The 18361-nt window shown below is 34.6% G+C and overlaps 4 protein-coding genes, 1 long non-coding RNA gene and 1 pseudogene across 6 annotated transcripts; all 6 read left to right on the top strand.

Annotated features, from left to right (window-relative positions):
- Positions 1-3896: 3896 nt before the first annotated feature.
- On the top strand, positions 3897-6825 carry LOC147925398 (uncharacterized). The gene is made up of 8 exons (XM_087492607.1): positions 3897-3960; positions 4191-4367; positions 4453-4510; positions 4713-4889; positions 5138-5745; positions 6092-6321; positions 6427-6539; positions 6615-6825. Exons 1-8 carry the CDS (start codon positions 3897-3899, stop codon positions 6823-6825), a joined length of 1638 nt encoding a protein of 545 aa, XP_087348733.1.
- Positions 6826-7458: 633 nt separating this feature from the next.
- Positions 7459-9059, top strand: LOC109129991 (uncharacterized). The gene is made up of 4 exons (XM_087492606.1): positions 7459-8266; positions 8341-8463; positions 8546-8955; positions 9018-9059. Exons 1-4 carry the CDS (start codon positions 7459-7461, stop codon positions 9057-9059), a joined length of 1383 nt encoding a protein of 460 aa, XP_087348732.1.
- A 395-nt stretch (positions 9060-9454) lies between these two features.
- On the top strand, positions 9455-10383 carry LOC147925397 (uncharacterized). The gene is made up of 4 exons (XM_087492605.1): positions 9455-9583; positions 9680-9944; positions 10152-10245; positions 10347-10383. The coding sequence occupies exons 1-4, from the start codon at positions 9455-9457 to the stop codon at positions 10381-10383; spliced, it is 525 nt and encodes a 174-aa protein (XP_087348731.1).
- Positions 10384-11759: 1376 nt separating this feature from the next.
- LOC109130149 (uncharacterized) lies at positions 11760-12895 on the top strand. 2 transcript variants are annotated; one of them, XR_002036251.2, is made up of 4 exons: positions 11760-11888; positions 11976-12074; positions 12261-12364; positions 12539-12895. It is a non-coding gene; the product is annotated as an uncharacterized LOC109130149 (long non-coding RNA). The 2 variants fall into 2 exon arrangements; XR_015585314.1 differs by lacking the exon at positions 12539-12895 and having other exon boundaries at positions 12261-12378.
- Positions 12896-14647: 1752 nt separating this feature from the next.
- On the top strand, positions 14648-15124 carry LOC147925396 (uncharacterized). The gene is made up of 2 exons (XM_087492604.1): positions 14648-14939; positions 14979-15124. The coding sequence occupies exons 1-2, from the start codon at positions 14648-14650 to the stop codon at positions 15122-15124; spliced, it is 438 nt and encodes a 145-aa protein (XP_087348730.1).
- Positions 15125-15633: 509 nt separating this feature from the next.
- Positions 15634-17997, top strand: LOC104760059 (uncharacterized; annotated as a pseudogene).
- The last annotated feature ends 364 nt before the right edge of the window (positions 17998-18361 follow it).

Raw genomic sequence — 18361 nt, 5'->3', positions numbered from 1 at the left:
TTTGATTCTGACAGACGAGAGGGTATGTTTTCTATCTCTTTTTATTGTCATTTGTAAAATGACAAGTTTAAATATCATACTTAACAAACAAAATTATATTCCTAATACAGGGAGGAAGGATTGATGCCAAAATAGATGCTGCTTTATATGTAGAAAAGTTTCATGACAGAATTAAGGAAGGAGACTGGTACATGCTTTCAGGATTCAGAGTGAAAGGTGGCCGATGATCTTTCAGAAATTCAAACAATCCATTTGTGATCATGTTCATAGACCAAACAGAAATGATTCCAATACCTCCGAGAAGTACAGACAATTTCTACCGTCTTATTAATTCATTAATGATGCAGAAATTTGCACATGATGAGAAGAACTGTTGTGTTGGTAACTTCTAATAAACAAGTATTCGTTCTATTATAATTAATTTCTATCTATAAGAAGACGAAATAATATTCTATTTCATTGGGATTCATTTTATGTTAGATATTTGTGGAATGGTGATGCATGTAAATGAGAGTCGGACAATTGATTTCCTCGATCGTCAAAACGGCTACACGTCCAATAATAAAGTTGTGACATTTACTATTCTTGACGTCATGTAAAATAATTTGTAAAACTATCAGTATTACTTAAACTATATTATTAGTAAATTTTAAGTATCTGATTAGCTATTACTATTACAAAAAATGTTATAGTGGCAAAGAGATCGAGTGTGTTGCAGTTGGCGAAACTTGTGTTGATTTTCTTTAAAAGAGGGGAAAAATTCTTTCCTCTCCTACCTATTGTAGTCAACCAATAATGTGTACGCTTTTGTTTTGGAGGATATCTGTTTTTGAAGGTACTGTAAAGTATTTTCATAATTGTAACACTTAAAATTTATTGCATTCAATTATCATTTTATTTCTAACCAAACTTATACTTAAATAGGTATCGAATGTCTGATGTCTCAATTACGATGTTCGAAGGTTATACTTGAAGATGAAATTGCAGGAATCAAAACGGCCGATCTTGCTAAAATGTAATTACTATACTAAAAATGTAATGTTTTTTTCTAACAATTAATGATATCTAAAATCTAACTTTTTTTGTTTATAACAGTCGCTGGCCTGACGATGATTCATCTGATGAAGACTGTTTAGAGGAAGGTTGCAGCTCAAACAACCAGAGATGAGGATGTCCTGATGTTTTCAATAATTATCATGCTTTCATTGTGTGCTAAAATTACCTTTAACAAACTTGCTAGGAAACTTACGGAAAGGTTTTGTAACGCCCGTGTCCCGGGTAAATATATGATTTGAGTTTATGTTAGGGAATTGGAGTGGAATCTGTTTAATTCCAGTTGGTTTAGCGATTAGTCCGGTTGGTTTTGAAAGTGTTTTATTAAACCAAATTCAAATATTTATGTGCTCATACGGTTTAATTGAGTTTTGCTTATGGAACCAAATTAAACCAGCTTAAACCAAAAAGCTAACCAAAAGCCCTAATTTGCTCTTTAAAAAGAAAAGGACGAGCTTGGGTTGGCCGTCACGTACGAGGAGGAGAGCGGAGCTGTTGGTAATGACGTGAGAAAGGAGGGTTAGTGTTGTTGGTGTAGCGTGAGAGGAGAAGAGAAGGCGAGCCGTCATAAGTGGTAGTGTTGTCGTGGGTTTTATCTATCGTTGCCGTTGTTGTCGTTCATCACCACGTTAGATCTAATCAATGTTTGGGTAAAGAGATAAAACGCAGAGAACCTGGTTTGGTGATGGTGTAAGGAGGTGAGGAGTGAGCCGTGTATATATATACGTGTAAGTATCTCCTTCTCCATGGAGTTGTTGTTGAGTTCGTGTCGTCTTCCGACTTAGGAGGAGGATAAGCAACGTGAGTCCTGGAACAAGGGTTATTGTGCTGTGGGTAGATGTTGTTATCGGAAATGGGAGGGAGACGTGATGGAGAGAATAACGATGGAATCGTGACGAGAGGAGAGAGTTGGAGTCGTGACGGAGATGAGAGGGAGACGTGGCGGAGGTGGGGAGGCCTCTTGTGGGTCTAGTTAGTCATCTCATGGATGTGGGAAGCTTCATTAGCTGTGGGAGAACAAAGCCGTAGTGAACAGAGGTGAAGAGGAGAAAGAAAATGGGAGAAGGTTGGAGATAAAGACAGTGTGGAGGAGCCGACTTTGGAGGCTCGCCGGCGCCGGATTTGACATTAGCTCGGACAGATAATGACACTGACGTGATCACAAAGAAGCCAAGATTTTATAGCAATTGGTAGATTGTTATTCGGAGTTAAATTGAAGGAGTTATGCTCGTTACTTCTTGGTCAAGTAATTGTTGGAAAGGTGGGAAATTGCTGGTAAATGGTGCAATTTATGCTAAGTATAGATCTTGAACGTTTTCGAGATGGGATTATGAGGACACCGTTTGGAGGTCGTAAAGATGTCCGATCGAGCTGAAACTTTGTGGACACACTCGGGGTAGTACAGGATCCATATCCAACGGTAGGACTGCAAATTGAACGGTTAGTTTGTGTTTTAATCGAACGACAATATGAAGGTTTTGTATGGTTTATATTGTTGTAAATTGTATTGTTGGGTGAGTCCTCAAGCTCGGTATGAGCTGGAACCTTGGAGGAGCTTTTATGGCTTATGGTATTAGATCATGGTGGTTGGAGAACCAGGTTATAGCTCAGTAGTGCGGGATTCAAGCTAAGATGGTGAATCGAAGGGTTCATCGGAAAAGGGTTTCCGTGGCTGGACGGAATAAAGTATTCCAGCCCACCTCTCTTGTTACTCGGTCATTAGGGGTGGTTGGTTGTGCGACTCAGTAACTAGATGAGGTGGTGTTTGGGATACATGCTTAAGTGGCTTGTTCGGGTGGATCACGAAGTGACCAGTTGGAGGAGTAATAAGAGTCTATAAATGTAAAATGTTTTGTGGAGCTGAAGTACATTTGTATGATTACTGTTAGTAGCTGTAGAGTATGAAATAGTTTGCTTAGCTAGTATTTGTGGAACTTTTTGTAAGAAGCGGTTGACGCCGGTTGTCTTGTCGGAATTATGGGGTTTCGGCAAGACTGTTTCCCGTGTGTCCGGTGTAAGGATTGGAAATCTGGGTGCGGTCGTTTCAGGTTCATAATGATAACCAATAAATAGAGCCAGATGAACAAGTTCTTCAACTTACGTCAGATGAAACAATATCACTTTCGACAAAGAGAGAGTTGCCTGGAGTCAATGAAGACATCGTACGAGGTCATAGCATGACTACTAGACAGAAGATCAAGACTGAAAATCAAACATAGTATTATTTTTTATGTTATGTATTACAGTAAAACAGTAATTTATGTTTTAATAATTATTTACTTCTAAATCTATGCCTTTTAATTCGTCGTTAAGATTAAGGTTATTTATTATTTTTAATCATGTGAAGTATGAGTTATGGAACAACTTTGGTCTTAATATTCGAATTTTGTTATTAATTCTTAAATTCTTAAAAATATAATTACAAACTATTAAGTATTTAAAAATTTATGATGTGCCAAAAATAACATATAAACTGTTCATAAAAATATAAATCTAATTATTTACTATTATTCTGAGTAGTTTAGACAAAATTAACTCAAAATAGTATTATTGATAATAATTTCCTACTTAAAATTAACAAATGTTTTAGTAGAAACAATCTTTAAAATTTAATTACGAAAAAAATAACATATGTTAAGGTAAATCAGTATATGTTAACTTGATATTTAAAATTATCCTTAGCATATTTAAACGTCAATTAAAACCTAAATACTATGATAATAATATCCGCTTATGTAAATATTGAAGCGATATTTTTATAAATGTAAAGATTAAACCTACTGAATATTATATAGAAGAATGTCATCACCCTAAGCTCCTATATTTTATTTTAACGCAGGACGATGAGACCTGAAAAACTACCAATACGGAGAAAGAAGCATCCAATTCATGTCGTCAATACAATAGGTAATTAATATTTCAGCTTTTGAAATATTTTAGAGAATATTTGTCTATAACATATTGTATAACGTTCAATATTATTTCAGCAGATAATTCAAAACTTGCAAGGATGAAAAGAACAAAAACTCTGAACAAAAAAAAAAAGAACCGCAATGAAGGTTGTTTCTATTCCTACATATTATAAAACACATACTAAATATTTATTAATATAGAGTTACTGGTGTTTACCTATGTAGATGGTTTGCTTTTGCCTCTGATGCATGAAGCTTTTGCATGTTTTATTGTTTCTGATTCTGAGTCAAATGACGATAGCGATTCTGATAGCTCGATGGGTGAATCTGATACTGAGTATGGTACCACACACAATGTAACAGATGAATATCAAGCCGTAACATCTGGGTTACAAAATAATGGTATTTTAAAAAATCAAATTTTCTTTTTTGTGATAAACTTTAAGGTATAAACAGATAATTTTTTTTAACTTTATAATGTTATTAGGTTATTATGACGATGGAGATCCTTCATATATATGTGAAGATTGTGGGGCATATATGTGGTATGGAGAACGCTTAAACAAGAGCGTAAGAAGGCGAAACTGATTTATTCGATGTGTTGTGGAAAAGGGAAAGTCAAGCTCCCTAAGCTGAAAACTCCACCAAACACATTATCGACATTGTTATATAATGACGATGATAGGAGTAAAAACTTCCGTGATAATATAAGAGCATACAATATGATGTTTTTCTTCACGTCGTTAGGTGGAAAATAAACCATTCTATTAACAATGGTAGAGGGCCGTACGTGTTTCAGATGTGTAGAGAAAATTATCACCGTATCGGCGATATTCTACCTGAACCAGGAGAAAAACCGACGTTTTTACAGCTTTATATAAATGACGTAGATAATAAAGTTCCTAACAGGATAGCTGCGTTCGGGTCAGTTTTATATAATGTTTAATAATATATAAATAAAAAAATATATTGATATGTTGCTAACATGTGTATTGTTTTTTCTTTGAAAGACCATCTGGAGCTACAGAGAAAATAATACAGACAACTGTAGTACTTATAAAAAGGATGCTTGATAATCATAATCCACATGTACAGGCGTTTAGATCGGCACGAGAAATATTTGATTTAACCAATAATGTTGCAGATTTAAGATTAAGGATTCCTGCATAAAGAAATGCTGATGCAAGGACTCATAATTTGCCTACATGCAATGAGGTTGCTGGTTTGATACCAGGTGATTTCAACTCTGGTGTATTTAAGCGTGACATTGTGATAGAAAGTCGTTCCGGAGGTTTGCAAAGAATAAGTGAACTCCATCCAGCTTACTTGCCTCTGCAATATCCATTATTGTTTCCATACGGAGAGGATGGTTACAGGTTAGGCATTGACATTGGTTTTATAGATACGGCTGGACGAAAAAGGAAAACAGTTTCCATGAGAGAATTTTATGCTTTCCGAATATTCGAAAGATATCAAGAGTCTTCATCGATTGTAATGTCGGGAAAATTATATCAGCAATTTTTGGTAGACGCGTTCACAACCATAGAATCTAACAGATTGAATTTTATTTGGCTGAACCAAAACATACTCCGGACGGAAAGAATCGATAAAATAGTTGAAGCTGTTAACCAAGGAAACGAAGATCTTGCAGCACACGGTAAAAGAATCTATATCCCTTCATCGTTTATAGGTGGGAAACGTTATATGATGCAGTATTATTTAGATGCGATGGCTACTTGCAAATACTATGGTTTTCCTGTTATTTTCATAACGATAACTTGTAACCCCAAGTGGCCCGAAGTTGTCCGTTATTTAACAAGGCATCATCTTAAGCAAGAGGATAGACCAGATATATGATGTCGAGTCTTTAAGATGAAGTTAGATAGACTAATGGAACAAGTGACTAAAGAAAAAACTTTTGGTGTTGTAAATTCTGGTATGTTTCATATTATTAATATAGATTGAATTTTCTATCCGTTGAAGTGTTAAAACCCTAATTTATTAACAATGCCTTTGTACGTGTGTGTGTGCAGCTATGTATACAATAGAATTCCAGAAGAGAGGTCTGCCTCATGCACACATGATCTTATTCTTGCATCCAGACTATGAAATGTGTACACAATAAGACATTGATCGATTCATAAGTGCTGAGATTCCTGTTAAAGAACTGGATAAGTATTTATATGAAGTTGTTTCTGATGTTATGATTCATGGACCTTGTGGTATTCATCACAGAGAAAATGTTTGCATGAATAATGGTAAGTGCACTAAGTTTTTTCCAAAACCATTCATGGAAAAAACTATCGTCGACGACGCTGGTTATCCAATATACAAACGGAGCCAAGACGGAAGATTTGTGCATAAAAGAGGTTTTGATTGTGATAACAGCTTTGTTATTCCGTACAACCGGGATTTGTCCATACGTTATCGTGCTCATATTAATGTTGAGTGGTGTAATTAGTCACGCTCAGTGAAATATCTTTTCAAGTACATCACCAAAGGGCTGGATTACATTAGAGCTACTGTAGGAGAGGAGGATGAGCATAATGAGATCAAGAAATATTATAGCTGCAGGTATGTATATTTATAATTTTAAAAAAAATGTAAGACAAATTTGAACTTACGTAAAATATTTGTTATTTTTATTAGATATGTCTCCGCATGTGAAGCAGCTTGGCGAATATTAGTTTTTCCGATTTGTTATCGTACTACACCCATAGAAAAACTTTCGTTTCATCTTCCTGGACAGGAATTGGTTGTTTACAACGAAGATCATATCGCAGATGTTATGAAGCGTTCTGCCAAAGGATCCAAATTGTTAGCTTGGATGGACTGCAATAAAAAAATACCCGGAAGGTAGAAGTCTCACTTATGCTGAATTTCCTAACATGTTTGTGTGGGTTAAGAGTAAAAGAATCTGGCAACCAAGATCTAAGAAAAGAAAGAGTTTTGCAGTAGGTAGAGTTACTTATGTACCACCCTCTATAGGGCAGGTCTATTACTTGAGAGTTCTACTTAATATTGTCCCAGGAGCCACAAAGTTTGAATTTTTGAAGACGGTTAAAGGTAAACTGTACGAACAATTTAAAGATGCCTGTTTTGCATTGGGATTATTGGATGACGACAATGAATATATTTTAGCTATAAAGGAAGCAAGTACATGGTGTTTTGGACCGTTTCTAAGGAAGTTGTTTGCCATTCTATTGCTTTCAAAAAGTGTTTCAGTGCCTCTCGATCTCTGGGTCGCTACGAAGGATACATTTTGTGAAGATATTTTATATTTGCAAAGGAACCGTACGAACAACCAAGGTACATATATAGTTATTTTTATAAATGTATAAAAATAATATAAAGATATACTAATGTAACAATGTTGACGTTTATAATTCATAAAAAAAATATGTCAACTAAAATCAACCTACTTTATAATGCAGGTCTAATGTTAAGTCAGGAACAAATAACAAACCTATGTCTAGCTGAGATTAAAATGATTATGCGGTCTAATGGAAGCTCTTTGTCAACTATTGTGAATATGCCTAAACCAGATGGATCTGTGATGGATAATAATGAGAATAGGCTTCTCATAGATGAGAGAAACTTCAAACGTGATGAAAAAGTAAAGAATTATGACAGGTTATTACGTATGGCAACCGATGAGCAAAAAAGCGTATATTTAGAAATTATTAATGTTGTGAATCGAAACAAGGGAGGTATGTTTTTTGTTCATGGATTTGGTGGTACTGGAAAAACATTCTTATGGAGTATTATTGGTGTTGATATTCGTTCTAGGGGTGATATTGTTCTTAATGTTGCGTCAAGTGGTATAGCTGCTTTGCTTATGGAAGGTGGTCGGACACCACATTCTAGATTTAGTATAGCCATCCATGTGGACAAATATACAACGTGTTCGATAGATGTCAATTCTCACCTTGCCGAGTTAATTAGAGAAGCAAGACTCATTATATGGGATGAGGCTCCAATGATGAACAAAAATTGTTTCGAAACGTTGGATAGGAGTTTGCGAGATATTATGAAGTGTGATCGGGTTTTTAAAGGTAAGGTTTTTGTTTTGGGGGGTGATTTTAGACAGATTCTACCAGTTGTGCCAGAAGCTGGTATAGTTGGTACAGTTTTAGTCTCCATAAACTCATCCTTGCTTTGGAATAGTTTTAAAGTACTTCAGCTTACACAAAATATGAGATTCCGTAAGGCTCAAAACAGTAGCGATGCAAATGATCTCTCTACGTTTTCAAAATGGCTTCTCGATATTGGGGATGGAAAAATCAACGAGCCTAACAATGGTGAGGTAGAAATAGACATCCCAAGGATTTATTGATTACAGAATGTGATAATCTTATACAAGCTATTGTTACAGAGATATACGGTACATCGTTTGCAACAAGGACCGATGCAAAATTCTTTTGCGAAAGAGCTATTCTGAATCCAAGGAATGATGATGTCAATAAGATAAATCAATATATGCTCTCTCAAATTCCAGGTATATCAATAGTATTTTTTTTTCATTTTTTATTTTAAATTCCAGTGTAAACGGATTCTCATTTTAATTTTTTTATAATTAGGGCTAGAGAGACAATATTTGAGTTCAGATAGTGTCGAGACTTCCGATACAAGTGCTTACGACAATATGATCTACACTCAAGAATTCTTAAACAATATTCAAGTTTTTGGATTACCTAACCATGTTCTGACATTGAAAAAAGGAGCACCTATCATGTTTCTTAGGAATATTGATCCTAAGAGAGGTTTATGCAATGGAACGAGGTTGATTGTTACGCAAATGGCTAATCATGTTATCGAAGCAAGGATTGTAACAGGTAAAAAAAACGTCAATGATAGAGTTCTTATTCCTAGGATGTTTGTCTCGCCACCAGATGCAAAGTTTCCCTTTCGTATGAGACGTCGTCAGTTTCCCGTTGCTTTTGCATTTGCGATCACTATACACAAAACCCAAGGTCAGACGTTGGAACAAGTTGGATTGTATCTACCCAAACCCGTATTTACGCATGGACAACTATACGTTGCATTTTGTAGAGTAACAAGCAGAAAAGGCTTGAAGATTTTGATTACAGATGAAGAAGAAAAATGTCAGAACAAAACCCTTAATGTGGTTTTCAAAGAAGTCTTTCAAAATATATGATTTCCTTTTAAGCATCTAATATCTACTATAATGTTTCATTTCATACTATTGTCATCCGATATTCAGTTTTTTTCCCTTAATAATATTACCTTTATCATATCAATATCTAAGTCTTAAGTTTATAAAAATGAAAACATGAAAATATCTTCAATAAGTTAACATCTTTAAGTGTGACAACCCTTATATTAAACTGTATTTATTTATATAATATTAGAATTTTTAATAAACAAACAATGTTTAGTCGTGACTCTTTGTATTCCTACAAATCAAAAACCCCCTTTTGTTTTTTATAACAGAGAAGAATCAAGAATAAACCTAATTTGAGAAAACTATGAGGTTCGATTATATTGCTGATCTGCTGCATGGAAGAACTAATTGGTGTGTAAACGCCAAGGTCTTACATTCTTGGAAAGTCAGAGAGTTCGTTACCAAACGAGTTCTGCTTCTTGTGGATGAAAAGGTTAGTGTCGTTAGTTAAATTGATTTTATTGAAATCTGATGTTCTAATAGTTATTGTATATAACATCTCTTACACAATTGTTGAAAAACTGTGAAGGGAGACACAATTGAAGCTCCTTATTTACCTGATACACTCACTAATCTCCTGAAATATATTGACGATGGTGAGTGGTACAGTATTAGAAATTTCAAAGTGATCAATCCAACCATGGAGGAAAGGAATACTCATCATCCCTATCAGATTAAATTTACGGGTGAAACCAAGATGAGGCTGCTCGAATCATTGAGTCCTAAAAACTACTTTCGGTTTGAGGATTTGGATGATATAAAACGTGGAAGAATAGATCATCACATCCCTTTCGGTAAGAATTTCTTAAATAGATTTTATTTTATTTTGTAACAATCCGTCAATGTAGTTAATGGGTATCTTTGTGTTCGGAAAACTAAATTCTTTTTAGGATTTATGTAATTTTGTGTAATGGTGCTTCGTAAAAAAAACGATCAACACTTTACCAAAAATAGTTTAGAAACACTCTGTAAACCTAAATTATTTCTTTTTCCCTTATTAGATGTTTGTGCGTGTATAATGGATGTGGAAGATAGAAGGAATCCTGCGAGTATCATTGATAATGATGAAGTTGTTCTTATATTGTTGAATGGCAGGTAAAAGATATTAACTCTACCTTTATGATTGTTATGTTTTAATGCTGTCTTGGTTGAAATTTAAATTGATTTGATAAACATGTGGGTGTGAAACTGTGAAGTGTCATCTCAAAGACAAATACGCATTCTAATTCATGACCATATGGCAATCGAGCGGGTGCCATCTCATTTACAAATCTGAACCTGTGATCTGTGTAATGCGGGTTATGAGGGTTGGAGAATATGAATGTATGTTACATAAGTTTTTCATATAAGGTATTCAATGAATTAATCTAAAATTATAAATGTTCATAGGTGCACCATGTCTTGAAAACACTTTGGACTCTTCAAAGATCTTTATAAAACTAGAATTCGAAGGACTGGAGCATCACCAGGCTATGTAAGATGTATTGACTTATATGAAATCAAGTTCGGTATTATGTTTAAGTAAATTTTCTTAAAATATTTAATATATTTTCAGGACTGAATTTGCTGGACGTTATTACATAAACCATGTGATCAAGCAGCAAAGTGAAAAATCAGGCACTCAAATATAAAGAATGAGGCGTTGGTCGACTAACTTTATCTTTTGTAATGTCTATAAAATTTAGTATGTTTGTATTAACCGCTAATTGAAATCCAACTTTGTATTACTGTTATCTTTGGTTTGTAACTAAGATGATACATTATAATATATAATTTAAACCATTGGCAATTCCTCAGCCTTTTAAAAATTTGGAAATTAGTTATTGAATTTCAATATCTATTTTCTACAGTTTAATAGTTTATCATAAAGACTCGGTTAATATTTCACATTGAAAGTATTACACAAAATTCTTGACAATTCAATAAAACATTTAAAACTTTTTAAAAATATAAACTACTATATTTAAATATGTCAATTATTACATATAAATTCATTAAAGTTACTTATCATAAGGTTAAAAAACAGTTCTTATTAAAATCTTAATTACCGCGCTTTAAGCGCGGGTTCCTCCCTAGTTTATTTTTTATTCAAAATGTTTTTTGAACCAACAATTTTAGTGATTAAAAAAACTATGCTATAGTAAAAGTAAAGAGACATATATAACAGTTGACTTAATTTGTTCATATCGACATTTTCTAGATGGTGATAAATAATATAATTATAACATACAATATAAACTACAAGAAAAGTCCACATTGATAACAGTAGAAGATAGTTCATTTTCCTAAACTGCTAATGAAAGATGAATATTTTATTTTGATTACTCTATAATAGCACTAAAACAATGTTATGACAAAATAATCAGCAAGCCGGAAGATAAAATCACTTACTCGGCCAAAATTTAGTGAAAATTTTCAGATCTTACCTCAAAAAAATCTTTTAAGTGCCAAATTAATTCATTAAAAAATAAATAAAAAGTTGTTTAGAGAAGAGAAAAAAACTTTCATGAGCTAGATCCTCTTCTCCTCCATAAACCCTCGTCGTGTCTAATCTTTTTCTTCTTCTCCACAGTGTCCCTTAACCTTCTTTCGATCCATCTTCTTAAAGGTTTGGAGATGGAGAAGCTTCTCTTTTCTTGTAATCACAAGACAGGTTAGTATTTTGAATGGTTTAGTTAGTACATTATTGTGGTTGTTGTAAAGAGCAAATAAACCCCTTTGTGATTCACTCCTTTCAGGTAAGTACTCTTGTTAAACCTTTAAGTCTGCAGCTATTGATGCATATTTGTTTCAAACTTAATTTAGTTCTATCTGTTTGATCTCAGAACCTCCTGATTTAAGTATTTTGTTTTCAAGCTATGTCTATGAATCGCCGACGTTGGATACAAGTGATGGTTTTTGTGAAGAAAGGGTCTAAGAAGAAGGTTAGCTTTTTTTTTTAATAAAACATCTCTTGTCATATTCCTCGTATATCATAATGCATGACTTCTTTCTATTGTGTTTACTCTTGTAGTGATGTTACGTAACATATATACTATTGTAGTGATATTACGTAATATATATAAATCCCAAAGTTTGCTTTTTTTTTTTTTGTTATTGTGATACATTAGTTTAGTGAACAGAAGAAGACAGTAGCAGCTCTTGAGATGGAATTTAGTGCAGCAAGGGAAGAAGGCTTTGTTTCAAAATCTCAAACATACTAATGGAATTGAAGGTAAGAAAAGAATCAGTGGGTACATCTTGTTTTCTTGTTGGTGTGGGTACAGAATTACCATCTTGTAGTCTTGTTCGTGAATTATGAAGTTTTTGTTGCATTAACATGTTGTCTAAGACCATTATGGTTAAAAGTTCACTAAGGTTTTGTGTTGTACAAATGGATTTTATACAGGTTTGGAGATTGGATATCAAGACTAGAACCAAGTGTTCAAGCTTCTAAGAGGAAACTCACGAGGATGAAAGCCATGTGTGAACAAGTCTACTGGAGGTATTACATAGCTTTCCTACTTTCTTGATAAGTAAAAGCGATGGAGGATGAGGATGGTGTGGCTAGAGGCGTGAAGATCCGGTTGTTGGTGTTATGGAGTTCAACGCAAGATGTAGTTGGTGGCACTTAGGATATGTTAGTTTTATTTTATTTCAATACTTGGCTGCACTTAAAGATATTAGTATAAGACTTGGTATGATCTTATGTATGACATCTTTTTGGTTAAAATATTTATGTTATATATATAGATGATTTATGAAATATGAAATCTATATATAAATAAATTTTGCAAAATAAATTGTTTTAATAGAGCTATAGTAGAAGCTCCTAACATAGCATGAAAAATGACTTATTACATTAGGTTAAAAATTAGATACTTACGATAACAGTGGCCTAATATAGCGTTTGTGGAAAAGCTATGAATGACGTATTATAGCGTTTTCTACTGCTATCAATGTTGATATTTGTTGTAGTGATACCTAGGTGTAAAAAATACACTTTGGTAACATACATAAAAGATTTTTATATGAATATAAATCAGTGTATTATAGCAAAAAAACAAATAATTATAAATAATATACAACAGATTTTAATATATTTTTTATTAATTTTAATTTTATTTACAAAATTTTAAACTCACAGATCAAACGGATCATTATCTAATAGCAAATAAAGTAGTGCTTAAATTACATTTGGTGTAGTTCCACTTCAATAGTAAACTAATATCTTTGACCCTACATCCGCGATTACGATCTAAGCTGCATAGAATCGGAAGCGGGTATGCGGAAGCGGAACTGTTTGGAAGCGCAGAAGCGGAATTTTTTAAAAACTAGGAAGCGGGTACGTGTTAGAAGCGTTATATAAAACACACATATATATATATATTAATATATATGTGTGATTAACATTGTAGATAACTATATATATTAGTTAAACATGAGTATTAAGTTATTATTGAATAAGATTAGAATGACAACTAAACCATATGAAATAAACACATATCTAATTTAAAGTAGTATTTGTTTTGTCTTCAAATATATTCTTGCATTCGGTAGAATAAATAATATTTAAATTGGGTAATTAAATATAGATGAAGATTTATTGGGCCTCGAAGCCTTAATTGGCCAAAAGAATAAAAAAAACATAACAAAACGCTCACGTGTACCACTGTTTATCTTCTTCATTTAGATCTGAAAACCAATCAAGGTCATTCACGATTCCGAGTAAAAACAAACGGTAACGAGAAAAACAATCCGCTCAGTCCTCACGATTCCGAGTTGTGATATTTACGCTTCCAAATTAGAAACGACGCTTCTAAAACGCTCCCAATCACCACTTTTTAGGAATCGCGATTCCAAGCCGATTCCGGGCGATTCCGGACGATTCCGCTTCCGCTTCCGCTTCCGATTCCGGAGCGAGAATCGGAGCTTCACCGGCGCTTCCATGTAACGTAGATTACGATACACGAACCTGTGCATAGTTGCGTGATAACATTAATAGATCAATGTATTAAAATTGTAAAATGTATAAGTTTAGATGGATCTACTAGTATATTAAATAAATAAAATAACAACTCGACGTAGTATTGTCACCACCATCGATACAATACACACATCTTAGAGGATTTGACTTTACAATTAATATATTCAAATTTGGTTTAGAAAAAAAGGGAAAAATGCCAAAAAAAACCTCATGTTCTTTTTATTTGGAAGTTTAATATCCAATGGTTTTGCATTGGAATAAAAATACCTCGTGTATTTCTTTTATGCTTTTTAAAACATCATGTTATATTGGTTTGTTGAATCAAACATCCGACTTAACAGACGTTAATTTGATTAACAGAATCTCTAAACCGGGTTAATTAAACCAAACACGTGGGTAATTGGGTTAAACGAAAGTCACTAGTGCCCTTAGTTACTTCCCCCAAATTTTTTTAAGATAACAAACCCTAAAAAACTAAATTCCCCAATTTGATTATCTTCTTCATCGCCTTCCTTCTTCTGCCAACAACCAATGGATCGAGTGATGAGTCAAAGTTCTGGGTCTGATGTAAATTTAGGGAGACGTTGTGGGGGTCCTATCTGCCATTGTGGAAAAGCGACTATTGTTGTAAAATCATGGACAAACGATAATCCAGGAAGAAGATTCTACAGATGTGCTGTTCATGGGTTCTTTGGTTGGGCAGATGAAGAGAAGCCGTATGGTTGGCAGAAGATTAGCTTATTAGAAGCAAGAGATGAGCTTCGTCATCAGAAAGATGAAATCAAACTGCATAAGGAATCTCTAAAAGACATGAATGAACATGGTCTGAGTGGTGCGACAACGACGATGCATACTGCGTTAGTAAACAAATACAAGCAAGAGAAGAATCACCTTGAAAATGAAGTTATGGCAGCTTCTGAGAGAGAAAAAATGCTCCGACAGTTCATCGTGTTGTCTTGGGGAGTGTTCATTGTAGTAATTGGAATGATACTACGATTGGGAAAGTAGAAGGCTATCTTGGGTTGTAGTTGTTGTTTGTTATTGTTGTTTTCGTTAACATCTGAATCTATGAACCCTAAAATCCCAAAGAATTGAAATCGGCCCCAAAATTGCAATCGACGATAACCTAAAACCTAAAAACCTGAAATCGACATACCTCATCTCCGCGATACTCTCAGAATTCACGCCCAAAACACTGAACCCAATCAACAAAAACACACGCCTTCACTCATCACTCGATCCATAAGTTGTTCGAAGAAGAACCCACACGACGAAGAAGAAAAGAAATTGGGGAATTATGTTTTTAGGGTTTGAGCAAATCGATTTGGAGGAGATAACTAAGAGCATTATTGTCTTTCGATTAACACCAATTAACCACGTGCTTGGTTTAATTAATCCGGTTTAGAGATTCCGGTAATAAAATTAACGTCTGTTAAGTCGGATGCTTGATTCAACAAACCAATATAACATGATGTTTTAAAAAGCATTAAAGAAATAAACGAGGCATTTTTATTCGAATGCAAAACCATTGGGTATTAAACTTCCAAATAAAAATAACATTGGGTTTTTTTTGGCATTTTTCCCGAAAGTAAAGTGTGTGTGTTTGTGTCGGTGTGTATAGTGTATACATAAAACTTTCAAATGAATTAAATTGTTCCTAACTAAGAAAATTCCAACTTGACAAGCATGCATGCTTTCTATAAAAGGAGGTCACATTTAGAATACAATAAATTAATTTCCCAAGAGAGATCTGAAAACCGGGTTTTACGTTGGATTGGTGGTGACGCTCTATGCATTTACGTTCATCGTACAACTCGAAGCAGCGGTGCAAACAAAGACATGTTTCCAAAGGAAGAGCCCATGTTTCCTTAAGAAGCAAACTTGTCCAAAGCAATGCCCTTCGTTTTCCCCTCCAGCAGGAAGCTCCAAGGCTTGCGTCATCGATTGCTTTAACCATATATGCAAATCTACTTGCCGAAGTAAGTAACAATACTCATAACATTTAGTAATAAGTTCCATTTTAAGACATTTTTTTCTCACGAAATGTCATTTTATATTTCTAATAGAGATTATTTAAATTAATCTAAACTTTTTAGCTTATTAACTAGAAAGACAAACTTACATATAAAATATATAATAGATATTTACGTAGTATTTTAACATGTGAAAAAAAAAATACTAAAACATCACTTATAATAAAATTGTCTTAACTTAAACGATGAAAATATAATATCATTTAATTTACGTAACAGATCGGAAACTTAATCGCAACGGAAAAGGATCAGCGTGTTTAGACCCACGTTTCATCGGCGGAGATGGTGTTGTCTTCTACTTTCACGGCCAACGCGATGAGCATTTTGCACTTGTCTCCGACGTTGACTTCCAAGTCAATGCACGCTTCATTGGTCTGCGACCTTCTGGACGTAGCAGAGACTTCACATGGATCCAATCCTTAGGTCTGATCTTCGGCTCCAACAGCAAAACCTTCTCACTTGAGGCCACAAAGGCTAAAAAATGGGACGATCAAGTCGACCATCTTCGTTTTTCCTTCGAGGGAAAAGAGATCTATTTACCAAAAGGAGATGCATCTGTGTGGATTCCTTCGGGAGACTATATAAAGATCGAGAGAACCTTAGACATAAACTCCGTGTTGGTCACATTGCAAGACATTGTAGAGATTTGGGTCTAACGTAGTTCCGGTAACAAAGGAAGACAACATAATTCATAAATACGGGCAGGCCCGGCCCACCCCTAAAGCAGCTAAATCATCTGCTTTAGGCCAAATAATATATACAAATAATTTGGGTTAATAGTTGAAACAAATTTTTAGCTAAGTTGGTTTTGTTGTACGAAACATGCACCACGTCAAGGGTTCGAAGCTCCAAATCAGCAGTTTTTGTATTTTTTTAATTGTTTGTATCATATGCTTAGAGTTAATATATTTTATAAAATACCATGTATAATAAATGCTTTAGGTCTCAGTAATCCTAAGACCGGCCATGAATACGGTAGACCGGAGAATGATTGTTTTGTTCATCTTGAGGTTTAGTTCTGGTTCTTGAAGTTGTCCAAGAACATGGAGGATGTTTTAGGAAGAACGTACAGAGATGATTTCAAGAATCCGACGAAAACAGGAGTGGCTATGCCCATGGTTGGTGGAGAAGATAAATACAGAATGACATCACTTCTTGAAACAAGTTGTAATGCTTGTGTTTACTGTGGTGGCTCAAGAAGTTTGGACAAGATCTAGTTATTGTTGCTGAATCCAAACTCTGTTGGCTATGGTGGGAATGGTGGGAATCATTGAGTTTGCAAACGGAGAAGAGGTAACTGATTCAGAATCAGAAGGTGAATAGGTTCTTAATTTTGTTCAAAACTACAAAGAAGTGCGAGAAACAGTTATTGCTCTATGAAAGGAAAATCAACGACTGATAAAAGAGAAACTTCGTCTTGAAGCACTAGTGATATCCTTGCAGAATGAGTTGGTTGATGAGAAAAAAATTGCTAAAGACTCGCTGGATCTGATGAAAGAAAAGCGGGTTTTGTCTGCAAAAGCAGATAAGCTTGAAGAGGAGTTGTGTAAAGAGAAGAAAAAATCTTCAGAACTACAATCTGAATTAGATCAGCAGCATAGGAAGATTCATATGTTTGCAGGCACAAAGAAACTTGACAAGATCTTGAGCTATGGGAGAACTGAGAAAACTCATAGAGGTTTAGGCTTTACAGAAAACAGAGGGGTTAGACCTCAGCTAACCAAATTTGTATCCGCTAGAGTGCATACTTCTAAGACAGATACATCTACAGTTGTCTCTAATAAGTCCTTAAGCTGCTATTTTTGTGGAAAAATTGGGCACTACAAATGGTATTGCTACAAATTGTAACAACCCGTCCCGTGGACCCCACTAGCCTCACTGCTAGCTTGCCCCCATAGACCCAAAGCTGTCCTAGCAGGGCATCGATCTTAACCCCTCATCGTGGCACATGGAACTACTCATCCAAATCCACAGTAGGTTATTGGTGCGCCAGGCGTTTCTCGAACCCTGGTCCCCACCCTTAACAACCTTCCCACAGGACATGTTTGTCTCCAAAGCAGCTAAATTGAGGTATTCTAAGTTATTGTCTAGCAATTTTAATACAGAACGACAGTTGGATATGTCTCAATGTGATGAAATAGGGTTCATTAGGAAGATTGTGTCATTAGGACTTCGTGCTATAGTTCAAGATCCTTTGATTTATGTCAAGGAA

Source organism: Camelina sativa, chromosome 16 (genome assembly GCF_030686135.1).
Source record: "Camelina sativa cultivar CO46 ecotype springtype chromosome 16, ASM3068613v1".
In the NCBI taxonomy this organism is placed as follows: domain Eukaryota; kingdom Viridiplantae; phylum Streptophyta; class Magnoliopsida; order Brassicales; family Brassicaceae; genus Camelina; species Camelina sativa.
This window is presented reverse-complemented; position numbering and strand designations above follow the sequence as displayed.